Raw genomic sequence first — 20,675 nt, 5'->3', positions numbered from 1 at the left:
TACCCATCCTGATTTTGACTGGTAAAAATTAAACATATTTAATATCACTGGTGTGAATCCAATGAATGTGTGAGTAGTTCAGGAGGTTTCAGACTGGATTTCTAAACCACTTACATCACAAAAATCTCTGGACCCAACATTGGTTCAGGTGGAGATCTCAGACCAGATTTCTCCTCTAGTTGTCAGAAAGACATGAAATGGGGATAAACTAGCCTGAAGCGTAGTAGGAGTCCGGCCTAAATGTGGAAACAAATATAGGACATCCTGTAAGTTATCATACACTCAACAAAAATATAAACGCAACACTTTTGTTTTTGCTCCCATGTTTTATGAGATGAACTCAAAGATCTAAAACGTTTTCCACACACACGATATGACCATTTCTCTCAAATATTTCTCACAAATCTGTCTAAATCTGTGATAGAGAGCACTTCTCCTTTGCTGAGATAATCCATCCCACCTCACAGGTGCCATATCAAGATGCTGATTAGACACCATGATTAGTGCACAGGTGTGCCTTAGACTGCCCACAATAAAAGGCCATTCTGAAAGGTACAGTTTTGTTTTATTGGGGGAGGGGGGGTCCACTCCTCTTCAACGGTTGTGCGAAGTTGCTGGATATTGGCGGGAACTGGTACACGCTGTCGTATACGCCGATCCAGAGCATCCCAAACATGCTCAATGGGTGACATGTCCGGTGAGTATGCTGGCCATGCAAGAACTGGGACGGTTTCAGCTTCCAAGAATTGTGTACAACTCAAAGGAGAAGTGCTCACTATCACAGATTTAGACAGATTTGTAAACAATATTTGAAAGAAACGGTAATATTGTGTATGTGGAAAAAGTTTTAGATCTCTGAGTTCATCTCATAAAAAATAGGAGCAAAAACAAAAGTGTTGCATTTATATTTTTGTTGAGTGTATATATAAATCTGGAATTTAAATCTTGAAAAGAACAAAGCGTTTAGAATTGGAAAAATTCTGAGCTCTGACCTCTCTATCCCATCCACTTACCATCAGATGGGTATCGCAACATAAGGTTGATCATAAACGTGAATATGATATAGAAATTTCCACAGTACTGAGCCTTTCACTGCAGTTAGCAGAAGACTAAATTATGAGTAACACTCAACATAGCCATCCATCACCAGCTTGCAGGTAAACCTACTGATGCAGCCCAACCAACCACTACAACACATGCAGACAGTACAAGACAATGAAATCGGCAACTTACTTATCTTGGAGAAGAGCGGCAAGCTCAGAACATAGTTGTACTGAAAATTACTTCACTTTAACAAGCATTCTTCAGTTTAAAGTGTTTATTGTCAGACTCTCTTTCCTTTTGAAAAGTTTTTCTTGTTGTTTAGGGGGTTGCTTTGCAATGTAGTAGCTTAGTAATAGTGTTGCTGCTTCAATACCAATTATTTCTGCAGCATTTATACCTTGTGGATGGATGTGCACGTACATCTGCATGTGTAAAACAGCCAATAGGAACAAAACCCTTTCTGTTTCTGGAAACACCTGTGATTGACCAGATTCTTCCATCACAGGAAGTCTGGAAGTGAATCCAAGAGGAGGTGCAAAGTTTATTTTTCTCTTGGGTTACCACTTAGGTTAGAATATGGTGAAACTGAAAATATAGGGTTTTTTTTGTGTCAAAAAACCAACTGCTTAACCAGCTTTAAGATGGAACTAAGATGATGTTATATTATCTGCTCTGTAGTCCTATATCAGTAAAGAACTGCCTCAGTTTCAGTTATTTCTTAATTTTATTGGTTAATGCTCAAAAACAAAACTGTTTTGTCTCTTATCGCCTTGCTCTCACATTTCTCCCAACACCATTTTCCATTTTTCTTTCAATGCTGTTCTTTCTCTTCTCCTCTTGATGTCCTTACTTCAGCTTTAAATCTTTTTTCTTCCAACCTCTCATGCCTCCTCATCTCCTCTCTCCTCTCCTTTCACTCTGCACATTTTCTCTCAACCTTCTCTTTTCATCTGCTATTCACTTTTTGCCTTCTGTCCTCTTTCCTCCTCTACGGCCATCTCTTTCTCCATTCTTCTCCAGCCGCCTCCTGACCCCCCCACTTTGTCTGCTCTTTTTTGCCTCATCCCCTCCCTCGGTTTTTCTTCACCCTTTACCTCCTCGTCCTTCCCCCCTCTCTCCCCCTTGTCTTGTCTCCCGTGTCGTTCATGGATTATTAATCATCTTGTGGAGCTGGAATGCTACTGTGACACTCCGTGGACCAGCCGCGGAAAGCTATTGACTTTAAATTTGGTTCAAAGAAACCACGAGGGGTTTTTCAATGGTTGCTGAACTTGTCCTCACAGCTAAGGTTAGAGTATAGATTATTCACAAACTTGGACAAAGTATGGATCAAGCTGCAAGAGAAGCAGAGAAGTAACAATATGCTCAGGTTAATGGAGTATACAAGATGCAAGTGGCTGAGGAAATCAGATATTAGGAAGCAGAAAGCATGCCTTTGTAATGAGTTATGACTGCCAGTTACGGCTGATTGCAAATCTCATTTGTTTGCGAACAAATTGGAGTTTAACTATGACAAAGGGCAAGAAACGTATAAGAACACTTTATTTTTTAAATTAGCATTTTCATTATTCCCTAATGAGATTATATTAAACAGATGTCCTGGAAGCATTGGGGCAGTGCAGTAGTAGTGTTGTGAGTTACATTATTGTACTATAAATTATACTGTTGGCGAGAGATTTAGTTTTCTAAGTTTCTTGTCAACTCTGATACAAGTTTTTAGTGTGTATGTATCTGAATCAAAATAAAAGCAGTAGCTGTAGGTAAACGTCTTGCTTCAACTGGTTAGTTTGTCCATTTGCTGGTCCTGGCATGGAAACCTCCTTTTGGTTTCCACACCAAACAAACCTCACGAGCCCACACAAGAACTAGAAGCCTCACAATCTGGATTTAACTTCCCGTAACAGATACTCACATTGATGATTTGATTTAACAGGGGATATAACTAATGAGGCCTTAAATGACTTATCAGTTCCTTTTACAGAGCGTGTTGGAAAGATTGTGTCAGTTTTCAGAGTTAGTTTTCTTTGTGCTTGTGCTGTATTTTCAGAGCAGTACAGACTCAAAGTGTATTCTGAGTCGTAGGAGTCAACAATAATGCAATGTTTTCCTCAGCTTTCTGACAGATCATCAATACACTTAGGTTGCGGTAAAAAAAAAAAAAAAAAAAAAACAGTCAGAATGAGAATTTTTGCATCACATGAAAATAATTTTTGTTCAGATATGTAGCAGAGTTGCTATGGTAACAGAAAATAAGGCCTGGAGTGAAATAACAAGGGATGAAACAAATCTGCCATATTGAATAAAAAGTCATTTTTTTTCAACATGACATCAAAAAGGGGAAATTCAATTTTCCTTTAATGATGTCTTAAGCGTTTGGCTTGGTGGTTAAAGACAACAGGCACACCAAAGGGATCTTTATGATAATTATGATGTACATTCTGAATGTCAAAATGCAGCAGAATCAGACTATGTGTCTGCGTATTGGAAGTATGAACATGCATCTGCATAATCTATCGTGTACTTCTACACACAAGTGTGCGTGTAGGAAAGTCTAGATTGCTTTCTTCAAGAATCATGTTGATGAAGCTGCACACATCCAAGATCTCTCAAGCCATTTCACTCTTTAGTCCATTTGAAGATTCACTGTCAAAACCTCATCAGTAGGAATTATGAGAGAGAAGAGTAATTGGTCTCCTTTGGATGTTTTTTCTATACCCTCTTGCAGACATGATTAGTCCTGGTTTTTACCGCGTGAAGAGATAAGTGAAGAGATTGGGCTCTAATTTTGTTGTCGGTGTGACAACACCGACAGCGCAGGCAGCACTGTAGCAGTTTGGCATTTTTCTGACATGTGCTATTTGGCTGCCGTTGTCGACCTTGATTAAGTCATATGCAAATGCTCCTACAAAATAAACAAAACTGCCGCATACATCAAAATTTGTGGTTATAATTCCTGCTTGTTCACGTTGGGGACGCATGTAGGGAAATTTAAATACCAGGCCTTTTTATTCTGTTCATCCTTGTCTTCTTCTTTTTTTCATTTTTATTCAGAATTTTGTGTTTTATTCTTAAAAAGCATTGTATTTCAAACATTTCTCACTTTTTATGATTCAGTGTAACTGCGTGAGATAGAGTGGACTTAAAGTCCCTCTGTGGTTTTTGATTAAATCCCCAAAGACTAATGTCTGCATGTCAGAGTTAAAATATTTAAGAGTTTATTTTTTTGTTTGTCTTTTTTAATGTAAATCATGACTTCTGCTCTGTAAATTACTTAGGCGTCAGTCTACACTGTCACTTCGTCAAGAAGGTGCATATGTTTAAGATCCTTGCCTATCATTTTCTTCCGTCCATTAATTACAGCTCAAGCACATCAGCTCACTCCACTCAAACACTATAAGGCTACTATATGCTACATACCGGCAGATTATAGTAATTCAGGAATACATATTGAAACCAGAAACCTATTCTGAAGAAGAATAATGACGCATAACGCCCCACTCTGCAAGATGACAGAATTATTTGTTTGTTTTGCATTGTTATTATTCATAAAATCCAAGAAATCTGCATTTGTGTTCTTGAGACTGACATTGGTACACCGCAGTTTTGAAGTTGGAAATGCTCAGCCATTGTACTGACTGCTTATTTCATTCAAGATTTATTTTCAGCATATAAAAAAACCCTATACTGACATGTTAACTTTTAAGTAAGTTTTAAAGATGGGGTCTTTAAAACGAATAATCCAACCACACAAATGCTTTCAAACATTTTTCTAAATACATATTTATTCATATTGACACTGTCTAGTTAATAGTTACCACCAGATTTCGAGCGCTGTGTCCACATGTTGTTCTCCTCTGCCTCCCAGACAGCAATGTGATATCCATAAAACATCTTTTGTAAATCTGCTGCTTCACCGTGAGCGGCACATCTGTTTGAGAGCGATGAGACCAGTGATGTGTGCTTTGAGACACCTGCACAGTCCATGCTGGACCTGTCACTATGTGCTAGCTAATTTAGAGTGCTTCCACACCTGCAGTTGAACTGAAACATTGTCTTTTAGTTGTTGTGCTGTTTGTGTTCACACTGACTTGACACATATAAATAAACACTGCACGTAAAGTTGTATGGACTGAAAGGGAGCTAATTTTGTCAGGATAATCCCCACACTTGTGATGACTTGCATATTTGTTTCCATGGTAATCAGACAATGTGGCACAAATACCTATTTCCTGTCAGTTTACCACATGGGCACAGAAAATAGCTGCATTTTTACCTGTTAATGTTTAAACGTGTCATTTAAAAAAGCGTTAACAGAGTGAATCATTGTGTCAAAAATCAACCAGTAGATTTACTGTACAGTGGAAAATGGATTTAACTTCTTTTCTGAAAAGACAAAATTCTTTACATACAAATGCGTGTATGCTTAGAGATACCATCTTTGCCCTTTGTTTAATTTTTTTTATTCTTTGACTGTTAGCATTCACATCCAGTAGTTGCATGTATTTGCTGCACAGGAAAGTGGAAATGCCATGCTATAAACTGAACTTGCTTGTATCTGGAGTGTTTATTAATTTTGTTTTTGTTTAATGGCGTCAAATCTAATGTCTCTTGCAATGCTCACGTGGTATAAACTTCATCTCTATTGCTCACACGTTCACCAGATTTTAGGGGAGAAAAACTAAAGAAAGAAAGACAGAAACAAGTCGGACATAACAATGGGAACAAAGATAACAGGAGCTCAGGAACGTACACACACACACCTTTGTCCTGGTTGGATGAAACCTGTGAAGGACAAACAGCATCACTGCTAGCCAAGTAACACCACTGAGATAAGAGTGCAGCCAGGTGGATCAGACCCTGCTGCCCATAGCGATAACTGCGAGACGCAATAAACAACATACGACCAAACAACTTAAGCTTTATCGTGTGCCAGACTCCACTGTATTTTTGTTCTTATTTTCATGTCATTTCTGCTTTGATGAATAGGATGCTGTTGAAAGAGTACAGAAAGTAGAAGTATTATCTCTGCATTCACATCCTGCTGTGTTGACAATTGGTTTTCTGTCAAAGACTATCATGTGCTTCTATTGTCGTCTTTATGTAATGGCTACAATGTTTTATGAAAGGTGAGCAATGAAGTCAGTTGGTGACTTCTACACACTTTTTAACCATGGCGTCTGTGCAAGAACTCTGACAGATTTAAAAGGTATCCAAAGGACAGAATGCTATTTATGTTGTGACTACTGCTAAACTACAAACTTTATTAGCCCTTGTTGTAGCTTCATAAATATTTCCTGAATTGTATGGTCAGACGTTTATATAGTCATAGTCATATTTTTCATGTGATTTTCAAATACAGGTCAGAATAGTAAATTTTGTGTTGGGTCTACATCGACCCCAAATTTCAGAATTGGAGCAGCTTTATCATCTACGATATTCAGATTTTGTTGTGCTTATAATAAAGGTCAATTATATGTATTTGTTAATGTTACCTACACATTTGTTTTCACAGGACAGCTATAATCATTTTAGATCCAAATGGTTTCACAAATATATACAGTAGCTGCTGTGACTCTGTGTCTGTTGAAAGTTATCAAATGTTATCATAGGAAATAGAAGAAGAACCTTGAGAAATTCCATGCATTATATAGCATCTGTAACGGAGGAGTCAGAAGAAAACTGTTACATAAGCTTAAAGATGTCCTTTTTACTCTGACTCTTCTGCTGTCTTTTTTTTTTTTTACCTTGGTTTTCACCGATTCTCTTTCTCTCTCTCTCTCTTTTTCTTTCTAGTTGGGTGGTCAAAAGAGGCTGGAGGAAGTCTGACATCTTTGTTGGTTCAGCCCATTTCTGCCTTACTGGCAAAGACATTGCTTTCCTCTCCATCCACCGGGCAGGGAGACTCCTGCATTCCTCTCGCCATGCCTCCCAACACAGGTAAACACACAAAATGTAGTATGACATGTTTGCTGCTGAAGCCTCATTATCAGTAAAACTTTAACAAGTGTGATATATATATATATATATATATATATATATATATATATATATATATATATATATATATATATATATATATATATATATATATATATTGCATCAAACAGCAAACCCGAAGTGAAAGTGTTGAAGATTTTGTGCATGTCTAGAGTGTAACAGTATACTACACTGTACAGCGCATAGCCTGATAGAATGATTTATGCTGGGTGTGCCGTGATCTCGGTGTTAAACAGGAGAGACTCTGCCTGAAGGAAAAGCTCTTGATTTGCTATTCATCTGAATTCAAATCACTCACTATTGTCCAGGACTCTGTAGAAAAATAGATTCTAATCTCAAGGGGCTTCTAGGTTAAATAAAAGTTAAACAAACATTGTCATGACTTTTGGCTAGTTTGTACTGTGGACACAAACATGGGCTTCCATCACAGGGTGGCTGGTTTCACCCTGAGGTGCAAGTTAAGGAGACCTGAGGGCTTCTTAACTACTAAGCAAGTTTGATATAGCCAGGCCTTTGTTTGTGTTTGACAAAATCTATAACCCTACCGAGAAATGATGGGTGCCACAATAGTGGTTTTCAGCATCTTTTGAAAACTAGGTTTTCTTCATCAGCCTCTATGTACTCGCCTATAACAGTGTGTTTTTTGGTGCATCATATGACTCATCCTCTGGACCAAATGGACTGGTAGCGCACCACATACTCCAGTCCAGATGATCAGGCTGTTATAATGGGCAATTGTGAAAAACAGAAAAATGTATTATTACAGAAAAAATCACAGAGAGGAATGATGAAACAATTTGTAAGTTCATACATTTACGTAAGTGCGCTCTCACTGCAGCTACTTATTTCTAACATGACAGCTGCACAATAGAGCTATTCCACTTTCAACTTCATGAATTTTAACATAAAACTCTAGAACTGCATTTAAGTCTGACATTGGCCCATAATGAAGGAAATCACTTTTGGTTTTTGTGCCAAATCAAAGTGAAATTAATGCTATTGTTTGAATATTCTCTGTGATTTTTCTAATCTGTGTTCTATTAGCTGCAGTAAGAGCAGTGCTATCTAAACTGAAATTTGGGACAACGTATTTGGCCAAATTAATGCATTTCCTGCCTCACCAACACAATGCATACAGTTTGCACTACTATATGTGGACAGGTACTGGCATTTCTACATGTCATATGGTTCAACAGGTTTGCAGATATAACATCTTCCCTCAGCCAAGTCTATATTATTATAAGAGAATGTGGTAAGGAGGGGGAAAAAATGCGAAAGGCTGGCACTTCTTACAGTCGATTTAAATCCCAAACTCTGAGCGTGATCTCCTCTGGAGCTGAGTCAACTTCATGACACTAAAATCTGACTTTAGGCTTAAAATACCTCACTGTGCCATTCATCTCATTTCATAGCACACCCATCAGATATCAGGAAGTTTAGAGTAAAACCACTGTTCCCTTCCACTGTGGTAATGATCTTTAAAAATGAGATACAAATTCATATCTTTACATATTAAACCTAACGACTCAGGATCCTCCAAGACTATTTTGCTCTACCTCCATCACTTTCTGGACCAAGCAGTGAATGTTTTGACAAAAGAAACAAGAAGTGATTCTATTTAGGTCCATTTGTGTCAGCAGATGAGTTCATTCTAAAAAAAAATAAATCAATCTATTAACAAGGCGTGAGTAAGCAGTCTGCAGTATATTATCATCTGTCCTACAGATGTCCTGCTACAATCCAATTACAAGCTTTGTTGAGATTCCGTTCAGTCATTCAGAGTGCAGTAGCACGATATGTCACAATGTGTCTATAATTGCACTAAAGATGGGCATCTTGGATTAGATTCAGACCAAGCATTTTTTGATTAACCAATCAACAGAAAAATAATCAGCAGCTTCTTTACTTTAACTATTAATTATTGGGATATTTTTTTCAAGTAAAGACACCACACAAGTCTTTGTTGTTCAGATTGTTCAGAGTGTTGTTCAGATAAAACGAGAAATTTGAAGACTTCAACTTTAAAACATTCTTAAGGGTGTTTTTTGATGCTTTTTTAAAATATTCTAACTGAAAAGTTTATCAGTCAAGAAAATAATTGGCAAATGAAACTTTTGACCGTGAAAGTAAAAGTAGATGTTGATTTCTGAATATCGTTTTACAGGCCCATGCACATAGGCTTATTCTTGATAATATGCAAGAATTAGATTGTTGACTCTGGAGTTAAAAGCCCTGACTTTAAAAAAGAGAGAAAAGTTACACAAATCAATAAAATAACAAAATGAAGAAAGTCTATATTTTAAGGTCACCGCTTCACTGCATGAATGTGTGTGTGAGCTGTTGTTTTTGTATCAGTGTGCTCCATCTTAATGGATCCCCTTTTGCCTCCGCCTACCTCTGCCAACGTATCAGTCACACTCCATGGTGACTCATAGAGTTCATAACCTGGAATTTCCAGCAAACATCGCTTGGTTTAAGTCACAGATGTGACCTGAATGCCTCCTATCCACTGCAGCTCAAACATCCACAGGAAGTGTTTCCAAAGCAGTGATTCTCCATACAACTATACCTTACCTTATCTGTCTTTATATTGTATAGAAGTCATGTTCCACACAGTAATAAAATGATTTTATTGTGCTTTTATTAATATCACGTATTGCAACAACATGAGTTGATGATCTGAAATAGAAGTTGCTCTTTGTGTTCCCTGCACGCACACAGAACAGTATGGAAAACTTCTCTCAGAATAACAGAAGTCTATTCACACTTTGTACATAAAAAGGACATTATGTAGAAATGCAGGCCACAGTGTAATATGGGACATGACAATTACAACCATGTCCAGGAAGTGATCAAGAGCTGAATCAACTTTACATTCAGTGAAAAAAATCCTTTATGGCCAATAGAAGAGGGAATGAAGTTGAGATGATGGATGAGCAGTATTTCTACCTGAAGAAATTAGAGATTTTCACTGCATTAAGTAAAAAAGTTCATTAATGAATTGGAATAAAAATGAATGTTAACTGGACCTACTGAATCACTGACTGGTCATTATCACTACCCATATTAGTAACTCTTAGCAGTGGGCCTCCCCACGTTTTACTAAGTCTTTAAATTTATTTAATTTGTGTCGGCTAGTTTTGTATAACTGACAGCAGACTGAAAATGACCCAAAGATTTAAATTTAAGATAAAATAAAAACAAAAAAACACTCCATGAACACAATATGCTGTCCAGCATTATTGGCAAGGTTTCACAAGGTTTAGATGCCTATTTAGAGCTTAACAAATCATTTAAATCTCTGAATGTACTGCAAACAGAGTTAATACCTTATTTTTTGAAATATCTAACTGAAAGAACATCATCAAAATCAGTCGGTAATGGCTCCACAATGACAAATTATTTCTAGTTCAAATTTCGAGTCTCTTTGTCTCCATCACCAGACCAGAGTGGGACATGAAAACCTTCAGCTTCTGTCTGTTCAATATTGCAAATTAGAGAGCAAATAACAGCATAATGAATCAGTGAAATTGATGTTATTTATGCTGTTCTAAAAATTGCAAAGTGAAACTCTATGAAATTTGGTGCAGTCAAAATGATGCACTACAATGCTGCATCAATTTTTGTCATTGTAGTACAAGGCGGGATCCTCACTGAATGAGCCCCAAATCAACTCTGGGATGGATGTTGCATATGCGAATGCTGCAAATGCAGTCACTATGTGCACTGTAACGTTTGTGTTGGAGAGCAGTTTTCAGTTTGTGTATATTGTGTTTCTGTCCTGATCAAATACACCATAAACAAATGAATAAATGGCAGCACGCTGTGGCCAGATGCTGTAGACTAGAATGTTCAGATTTGAATATGGCCAAACACCACATGTAATTAAGGTATTGATGGCAGATGGAGATTATTTAAGTCACTGGTGTACCAAAACACATTGATGCATAGGCCAAAAACAATTCAAGCACACTAGGAATGCAAGAGAGGAAGAAACTGAGTTAATTTTGTATTTGGGTTCACTTTCAGGTTTCATTTGGCCTGACAATGTCTTTACTATTTCATTACTCAGTAATACTTCAGTTTGGCACAATAAGACAGCCATAAAACCTGAAATAGTTCTGATAGAGTAAGCATAGAAGTGCAGCTTGGAGGGCAACGGGGCAAATCACACTTAGACACTACGTTTTACATCCCCTATAAATAAATAAATGTATTCAAACATTCACGAAATAATACACCATCGTATAGTGCAAGCAAATCCATGAGACCCTCTTTATTTATATTACTTGTACTTGAAATTCTTTCTGTTCTTTTCAACTGGGGGATATGTTTTTGTTGTTTCAACACACAACATCCCTTCAACAGAACTGATATCATGAAACAACCAAGTCCACACTAGGTTTGAAATTATAGTGGGTCACAGATCTGCAGAGTTCATGAAGTTGTTGGTGCTGCTTGTGGAATGTTGTCCCACTCTTCCTGAAGTTCTTGGCAAAATTGGGAGATATTTTGAAAGACACTATCATGTAAAAAGATTGTTTGCCATATCATGCTGTCTGAGATTATTTCTGTAATGGCAATTGTTAAAGCCGTGGATATTCAAGAGGGCTGAACTGCTACAGTGTTCAGATAGTCCTCTAGTGGCCGTATAAAGTATGATCTCTATTGTGGAGAAGAAGGCCATAGAGTGATTATGTTGTATCACCACAAAGGGAGATTGTCAGGGTGGATGGATGGGTCAGCAAATGTCGGACTTCACCTACTGCCATTCAGCATTGATTTCTTTTAACCATGACCGTGACCTTGTAATTGCCACTGACCAAAGTCAAATCATTTTATGGCCAAGCCTGACCAAACTTTAACTTGACATTGTCAGATCAAAGGACATTATTAGTTTTACAACGATGATTTTTAACACGTTTTGAAGGCAGACATACAGACAAGTGAAACCATTCTGCCATTGAGGATGTCTGATCAAAAATGCTTCCGTGTGTTATTCTAGAGGGTGTTTAAATTGCACCATGTAATAACAATAACAAACTTATCAATTTTAGCTGTGGTTGTGATGTTTTCATTCTGTTATTTTTTAAAATTTATTGTTTTAGTGCCTCTTAAGTATCTGAATGCCGCTTCAGAGGTTTTTCAATTTTTAGGAGTCCACCAAGTACTAACTCTCAGAAACTTCAGTCCAAAGTGTTATGCTATTGTGCTTGAAGCAACTATATCTTTTGACCTTTAGTGCAGATAAATAAATGGCAAGAGGGATAAAGGTAAAGAGGCATGCAACGATAACATTTACTTTATATGTTATAAGCAGTTGTATCTGTCGCTGCCCAAAAGACTGGTCAGTAACTCTTGCAGAGCGTTGCTCCATTATTTTATTTCTGTTCTAACACAGTGGTCTAAAAATTTCAGTGCAGTTTAAAAAAAAAATTACATATTTGCCTGTACTTGCTATCCTTGCTCTTGTTATTTTGAGCTGTTTAATTACTCCAACTGTTTTTATTGCGGTACAGTTTTCATTGACTTGAAGTGCGCCTCATGACCAGGCAATCATCAGCGAGTTGCAGTTGTTAATTAACCTACACTGAATGAGTTGAGAGCAGAGATGCAGGGACAAGCTCTTATTGTTGGAGTCGCCATGACCTTTTCTCACACAAAACAGAATGAATAGATAGATAGGATGATTAAATAAGAGATACTTTCTTATGACTGGGGCCTCCACATTCCTCCTTGAAGGCAAAGAAAGGCACTAAAATATGAGTGTAGCAGGCCAGAACATTACAGAGCCTCAGGGCAAAGACGGTCATAAAATGCTTGTGAAAAGTATGACACTTGCTTTTTACACAAAGTATAAAAGCATGCCCAAAAAAGAAGACAGAAATCAGCAAGTGCATCAGTGTCAATACCAGAAAAGTATTTTCTCTCCCACTGGATGGAGGAATTAAAGTAAAATCAAAAATATCGCAAAAGAAAGAAAAGTAAATGTGTAGCAAGGCGGTGTAATTTCCTTTGTCAGAAAGACATAATAGATAACAAGCAGGCGTATTTTCGTATTATTCCAAGACTTGGGTGTTGTGAAGAAATATAGAAAGAGATGGATGATGGAAAGAAGCCGGAATGCTTTGAGTGAAATAATTACATAAGTTGTGAAGCAGGTGACATGTTTGCCATCTTAATTTAGAGTTGTAGCATGCTACCATTGCTTTTCTAGCAACATCACCACAAGTATTGGGTTCATGTTTGTATAAAAAGACAGATAAAGGGCACAGTTGATAAGGAGTCATCTTCTGTGGACTGTCAATATGGGAGACTTAGTGATCATCCATCCAAAAGTTGTCAAGACATTTTTCTCAACACCATTAATGTCAACTCTGTTGTGGTGCAAAAGAAAATGTCATGGGATAACCAAAGTCAACAAGATCCATCTTATGAGGTTCCAGTCTGGACCCAAGTGATGGACGACTGACTTTCCATGGCAAAACCCATGTCACTAGCTGAAAGTGACTAAAAATTCAAGAGCAAGAACTTTTTCATACATAATGTATCTCCCTATTGCTCCATTTCACGAAGACAAAGCACCTAGTTTCATATATTATACAGATGAATGGGTCACTGTTCCAAAAAAGATATTTACCTGTCATGCTTTAGACCAAACGCCATTCCTCTGAAGATTTTTATTTTCAATGAATTGGTGGTAGAAATGTTAATGACATGCATCCTGAACCAAAACAACTTTTGGTGGTGTTCCTTATTTCCCTAACATTGTGGATATTTCCTGTCGTATTTGGCATTAGGACAAAAGCAGCAGATGCTTTGGTTCTGGTGTGTCGGGGACTTTGAGAATCGGACTTGTTCCAACTCATCTCATGGATGGTTGATCAGACTGGGATTCAGGAAGTTTGGAAGCCAGGTCAACATTTTTCAGTTCCTTAAGCCATTCTTGAGCAATTCTCGTGATGTGGGAGGGTCCATTGTTGTGCTTGGAGAGGCTTTTGGGGAGTCTCATCGCCATTACGAGGTGTGCTTGGGTTACAAACCATGCATATGTTGGTGGTATATGTCAATGTAACATCCACATGAATACCAGGACTCAAGGTTTCCCAGATGATTGTTACATTGTAAAGACACAGTCAGTGTTTTTCGATTCACAGTCAGTACTTTCTGATAGAAGACTTTTATAATCATTTGCTTACCAAGAGGTTCCTTGCCAGGAACTTTATCATATGCTGACGTTTGAGAAGATGCTGTTGTTTTTCAGGTGAATTTCCAATTGTTTAATGACAGACATCAATACGGCAACATATGTCCAACTCCTGGGTCTTACGTCTAAATCTGTACAAAACTTTATCTAAAAGCTAAGTTTCCGCTATGAGTTTATCATTTCTTATTGTAATGTAATAGGTGTGGTGAGCTCTTGCAGGGACTGCTACACTAAGGGAACCAGCAACGGTTGTGCATGCTGGGTTGTGTCATTTGGTAAAGTGAGTCTATGTGTGTGAGAGAAGTGCATGAAAAGGGAGATGGATACAGTATTAAGGGATAATTCCTGCTTTCGAGAGCATAAATCCTCTCTTATCTCATCATCGTCACTGCGGGCCTCTGCCACATGACCACCTTCTGCTCCTTCTCCACCTTACCCTGAGCTCTCTGTCTTTCACTTAAGCTTCCACTCAGTCGTCGTCTCTTGTTGTCAGCATGTTTCCCCATTGTACGTGTGTGGCGTCTGTCCATTTCCATTTATTCCCCAATAAATCCAGTGGCTGATCACTGGCTGGAACACTGCATTCTACCCTTTTCCAATGTTGCACAGATAACAGTCACACATACTGTAACCCGAGCCGCCTTCACACACACAATTCATCACTGTTGGGCACCCATGCAACTCAAGTGGATAATCAATGATGCACCTCCCAAAAAACCATTGGCCAAAGACGGGAGTAGTATTGATGCAGGTGGGACGATGGAGCGTGTGTGTCCGAATCTTGTCATGGTATTGTTTTCAGCTGTGATCTTTAAGACCATGTTGACCAAAAGTAGAGAATAGTTATGTTGGATTTTAAGTATTTTGCTGTCATATATGTTTATGAGCATCCTTGACTGATACTTTTCTATAGTTATTGGTTCATAGCCGACTCAGTCTTTTTAGCATTTTTTTGGTCTGTCAGTGGTGTGAACGTTTCTTTACCTAGATATCTTTTGTGTGTCATGTGTTGTAAATGCTGTATCAGATGCTCTTCCAGTTCTGGCAGAAGCACTGTTGGTTTTGGAGGGCAAATTTCAAGTGTGGTCTCTCTGAAAATAGGCGCGTGTGTCGACTGAGCTTAATGTACATCCAATGAGTCTGCAAGGTAGGCATCTTTCTGAAGTGTTTCCATTACATCAAATGAGTTTGAAAGAGGGAGAGAACAGGCACAAGAGAGGGAGAGGGACAATGGGAAAACAAAGAAAGAGAGCGAGAGAGATGTAATCTGTCTCCAATCGATTGGCTGCACCTCTGACCACTCTTGGGATCCTGCTATCATTTGTTTCCATCTGTCTGCCTCTTTTCATTTTTTTCTTTTTAATTCCTTTTCTCCTTATTTTTCTCTTTTAATTCCCATTCAATTAAGGCAGGCTATATTGACTGGCCATTGGTTAATTGCTCAGGGGCCCTCCACGGAGATCGCCAGACCTCATCGAGACAACGTGGTCAGCCTCACACTACTCTTAGCGCTGAGTATATGTGGGTGAATTTATGCATGTGTTTTAGTACTTTTGCATTCATATTTTCAGTTATGTCCACTTCTAAAAGCTGGATGTTTAAAAAGACTCTGGCTTGCATAAAGTATATCAGTTTGAGAGCATTAAATTTTGCATAACCTTTCAAACTTTATATTCCTTTTGTTCTTTTTATTTATGATTCTTCTGCTAGAAAACATGTCTTGCTGAGTTGCCAAATGATCTAGTGCAAATCAGAATTACCACCTTCTAACTACTACATTCGAAGTACTTACACCTTACCAGCTATTTAGCATTCATTTGCCAGACAGCACTTAATGCTGTCTTGACATATAGCAACATATAAGCTACCACTTTGAAATGGAAAGTGTTGTCTGCAACTCAACATTCCCGACACCCACACTAAGTACGCACATCCAAATGTCTTCAAGCACTTTCTTTATATTATATTCATTATGTACTTCACTGTATGCCTTCCTACACTGTTTTTTCTTAAAATGTCTTCCACATCTTGATTTCTTGGTACTTTGCTCAAATCTGTGGTCCTGTATCAGTATGTGTTTATACATGTGGGTGTGTTTGCTGGAAAGAACATGTCTACCTCTCTCATGCCTTCAGCCTTTTTAGATTGATTAATTCACTGAACCACCCTGTCCCCATCAGGCCTCGGGGCTTTGGCTCTGACTCTATCTGAGTGGTCTGTCTGTTGACCAGACAATTACCAAGCTAGTCCATCACTATCTCTAAGGCGTGTTGCAAGACCCTGTTTACTCTGGCAAGGCTGATTGATCACACACACACGCATTTACACTCTTAAGTGATGACACACACACACACACACACACACACACACACACACACACACACACACACACACACACACACACACACACACACACACACACACACACTTTTCTGTTGCTCCTGGCTTTGTGTTCATACATGTTTGTGCTTTTTATTCTACTGGAAGTTAGAAGCTTTCCAACCGTGTATGTTGGACAAGCTGATGAAAGAGTGCAGCGACTGGTGGGAGTGTGACAATGAGTCACTTCACCCTGCCAGCACATCATAAATGGGCACTTAAGCTTTTGATTGGCTGTGTTGGCTCATCTACTACTGTTACATTTCTTTTTATTTGTGGCTAATCATGGTGTTCTAATAAACCTCACTGACAGTTAACTGAGTTGCAAATGCTGTTCTTGCCCTCTAAAATTTACCCTTCACACGAACTAAACTGCATCTGAGAGGTTTCTCGGTTAAAGCATGATTGTGTGACATACGAGGATTTGCTTCCACACAAGAGCATTGGTAAGGATATCAACTGATGTTGGGAGGCCTGGTTTGTGGTCTTTGTTAAATGTAATTCCTAAAGTGTCGGATGGCGTTGGAGCACCTTGTGTGGACTATCTTCATCCAAACTAAGACTACACCAAACTACTGTTTTGCTAGTTGAACAGTCTATCAATTATAGAAACAAATGAACTGTTCTTTACTAAGTGGTTCATATTCAGCTATCAGCTTTTAAATCTAGCTTGACGTTGTTTTCAGCATGTGCTAACTAACAATAAAGACAGTAAACATGCTGGTTGTGTACTCGTATATGTGATTTATGTGAAGTGTTGCTCCATCACTGTTGCTTCTGATGCTAAGCTTTATTATATTATGCCGACAAGCTGTTAAACGCAGTGACTGGAACTGAACCATGCATGCAGGGAGCTGTCATGTGCACCCTGAATGACAAAAGCACACTAAAGAGGCAACCAATAAAATCATAATGTATTTTTACTGGTCCACTGGACTACTGATGAGTTCTGGTGGCCTACACCACTGTGACCAAGCGTCTTTTTCTTGATGGGAGACCGGCGTGGGGCAGCAACAGACTGATGACAGCGTTAAACTCCTAAAGCTCATTTGATAACTTACTGAGGACCAATGCTGACACTGACTCAATGGAGCTGTAAATGATGAACTTTCCAACTATGGTGTCTGTTCCTGGACCATACTGTCCCAATCTAAGTATAGCTAAAAAGGCTTCTTCCTTTATGCTTAATCTGGTGAAGGTCAAATTAGGCCTGCTAATACACTGGTGGAAACCATGGTTATATTTTTGGTTCACTTTGTGTTCTTCCAGTTCCCCTGTGCTAAGATCAGCAGTGAACTTACTCAGGACACCCTCAGACTGCAAGGAAGTGATCTGTGCTTATATAATCACATCACACAGTGCCAGACTTCATTCCTGGAACAGTAATGCCTTAATTTCAGAGCATTTGCAAAAACACACTAGATGACATTACCCCATGATCAGCAGATACATTCTTTGGCAGCTAATTTCCTAAATTTGAGAGGTGATCTGATTTTGTGCATAGATGAAACTGTCTTGCTGTTCCAAAAAGGGCCAAACCACAGCTGTTAACACAACATTGGATGTAAGATAGTGTTAATTATCATTGTTTTTTGGAGCGTAAACATTTCCCTTCAACCGTTTCACCCGGTTCCAGGATTCAGCTCTTTGGTCTGTCAATAAAATGCAACCTACCACTGCCTTTTAAGAGAAGGTTCCCACGCATGATCCATCACTTCAAAAAGTTCTACAGTTGTCATGGCAAAATATGTAAATAAAATGAGTGTAGTCTAACATATGCCTGAGGAGTAAAGGTAAATTTTAGAGGCAGGAAATAAGGTGAATATTTTATCTATTAAAAGACTCTTGCTTGTGGAAGTTGTAGGCGCTGGATAGCTATAGATATTACAACGTGTCTTTTCTGCACAAAACACAAACCTCACTTGTTGTAATTCCATGTACTTAATATTTCTTTCATTATGTTCTTTCTTTTTCTTGTTTTTTTTGTTTTGTTTTTGTTTTCTTTGTGCCTGAGGCAGTATTACACCACTATTGATAGCTATTTACAGGTTTCCCTCCTTCACACTTTACTGTTTCTTCGGCTCAGTATTTATTACCCTGCAGAGCAGCACTGTGAAGCTTCTCCAAACTCTGATTATATATTAGCCCAGTTCATTACATGGCAGGAAAACAGTTAGGTCCTCTTACATGTTGTAATTCAAAGCTCATCATGAAGATTGGCTCATTGTTCCGTGTTGTTTGTTAGTATTTCATCACAATATTTGCGATAGTATGCCATCATTTTAAATGAGGAATCTTGAAACATCATTGTACAATTCTTTCAAAAATGAAAAAAAATATTCGTAAGCTCTTATAAAAGTTTGTCATTCACTGGCCTCTGTCTAGAACAATATAGTGCCAGTCTACAGTGACAGTTGCATATATTGCTGTCTGCTAGAGCTTAAATATTTACCACCAGGAATGAATGAATTGCAGTCTTATCTGTATATTAAACCTTAAAGACTCAAAGCCCTTTTATCACCAGTTATAAACAGCATGATAGAAAATGACCCATGACATTGAGTTTGTCAGAACTCTAAAGATAAAAAAAGAACAATATAGAGTTAGCAAACCTATTAATTCTAAGCTGCAGTCAATTCCAGCCGTTTTCAGTACAAAAAAATCGCTAATATTCTATTTTTAAATAAAAAAAGTTACGAAAAATACGGGGAATATTGGACGCTCATCGGGAGGTGCATTTCCTTGAAAATGACCGATTTGGGGATTTTATACCGACTTCAGGACATGTTTTGGACAAAATAGTTTACTGGCTTGTGTCATCTGGATGTAAAAGGTTGGATTATGGCCGTTTTTTGTGGAATCTTTTTTTGTGTGTGTAATAATGAACCCGGAAATGTGAGTCGCGCTGTGTGCGTTGAAGCCGTGTATAGAGAACGGATGGATGAATATTCGTTTTTGTCGGACAAATGTGTTTTTCTCACTCGCTGTAGTAATCGCATCTGAAAGTGGTTTACACCGGCGGATTCATGAGAATCTAAGCTTTCCATCGGCGTATAGTGTTTGTATAATCGTGTTTGCAGCCGTCGGACATTCTTGAAATTCCTATGCAAATTAGTAGGTGTACCGCCGGCGGTACACTGAAGCTTAAGGGGTTAAACAAGAAAGAAGGTAGATTTTTTTCAGAATGCTTGTTTTGGTCCAATATATATCTTTGTCATAAAAAACTATGTGATTGTGATGACTTTCATGCACTTTCATTACAGAAGTAGTTATATGACTTTATATCATCTTGTGTTATCCTAAACCTAAAGTGAAGAGCAAAATACAGACACTTTGACTTTCAGACCCTCTCTCTGACACACAGAGTTCCACACATTCATCTGCAAATTATTATTGATGCAAAAAACATGGTTGAAGAATGTGACTTCAGCAACTCTGCCTTTCTTCTTTGTTAAAGTCCATACTTACTTTATCTTTAACACATGCAATTCTTTCTTACTCGCTCTCTGTCGGTTTCTGTGTCTCTCTCCCACTCAGAACAAATGCCAAAAGTGTACCAAATTTCCGTGGCAATTACATTGCGATGCTGCAGAGGGAGAGGCGAGCGAAGCAGAACAACTTGAAATGGCTTTATAGAAAGGACTCCCAGGCCCTTTAATTACACCACTATTGATTGCTGTGTGCAGGTTTCCCGCATTCACTTACTGCTTTTTCTTCTCAACTCTGCATTTAATACCCAGCAGAGCATGGCACCAAGATACTTCTGAATTTAGACTATGATTATATATCAGCTCTTTTCATTACATGGCACTTGTGGTGTAAATGTATGGGTCCGTGGGTGATCAAAATAAATTTGGGTAATTGCAAAGATGTGATTAATTTCTTGTGGCAGCGTGTGGTGTTTGAAAGTTTTTGATGCTGTCAGCAGTTAAATGCGAGTGAGTCAGTGTATGTGGCTGTGCAGGAAAGCAGCAAAACTGTTTAGTCCTGTTACAAGTTACACTTCAAAGCTGCACATAAATCACGATGCAGTCTTTTTGTTTAGTTT

General features: G+C 38.3%; 1 protein-coding gene across 3 annotated transcripts in view; it reads left to right on the top strand.

Moving 5' to 3' along the window:
- Window positions 1-20,675, top strand: part of LOC110966177 (inactive N-acetylated-alpha-linked acidic dipeptidase-like protein 2) — a 580,988-nt gene that overhangs the window by 348,617 nt on the left and 211,696 nt on the right. For all 3 annotated transcript variants that reach the window (XM_051947586.1, XM_051947587.1, XM_051947588.1), the window contains exon 12: window positions 6,838-6,981. In XM_051947586.1, the coding sequence (XP_051803546.1) occupies window positions 6,838-6,981 (144 nt within the window). The remainder of the gene's footprint in view (window positions 1-6,837; window positions 6,982-20,675) is intronic.

Source organism: Acanthochromis polyacanthus, chromosome 4, assembly GCF_021347895.1.
Source record: "Acanthochromis polyacanthus isolate Apoly-LR-REF ecotype Palm Island chromosome 4, KAUST_Apoly_ChrSc, whole genome shotgun sequence".
Lineage (NCBI taxonomy): Eukaryota > Metazoa > Chordata > Actinopteri > Pomacentridae > Acanthochromis > Acanthochromis polyacanthus.
The sequence above is the reverse complement of the archived record's forward strand: the minus strand, read 5'-3'. Positions and strand labels throughout refer to the sequence as shown.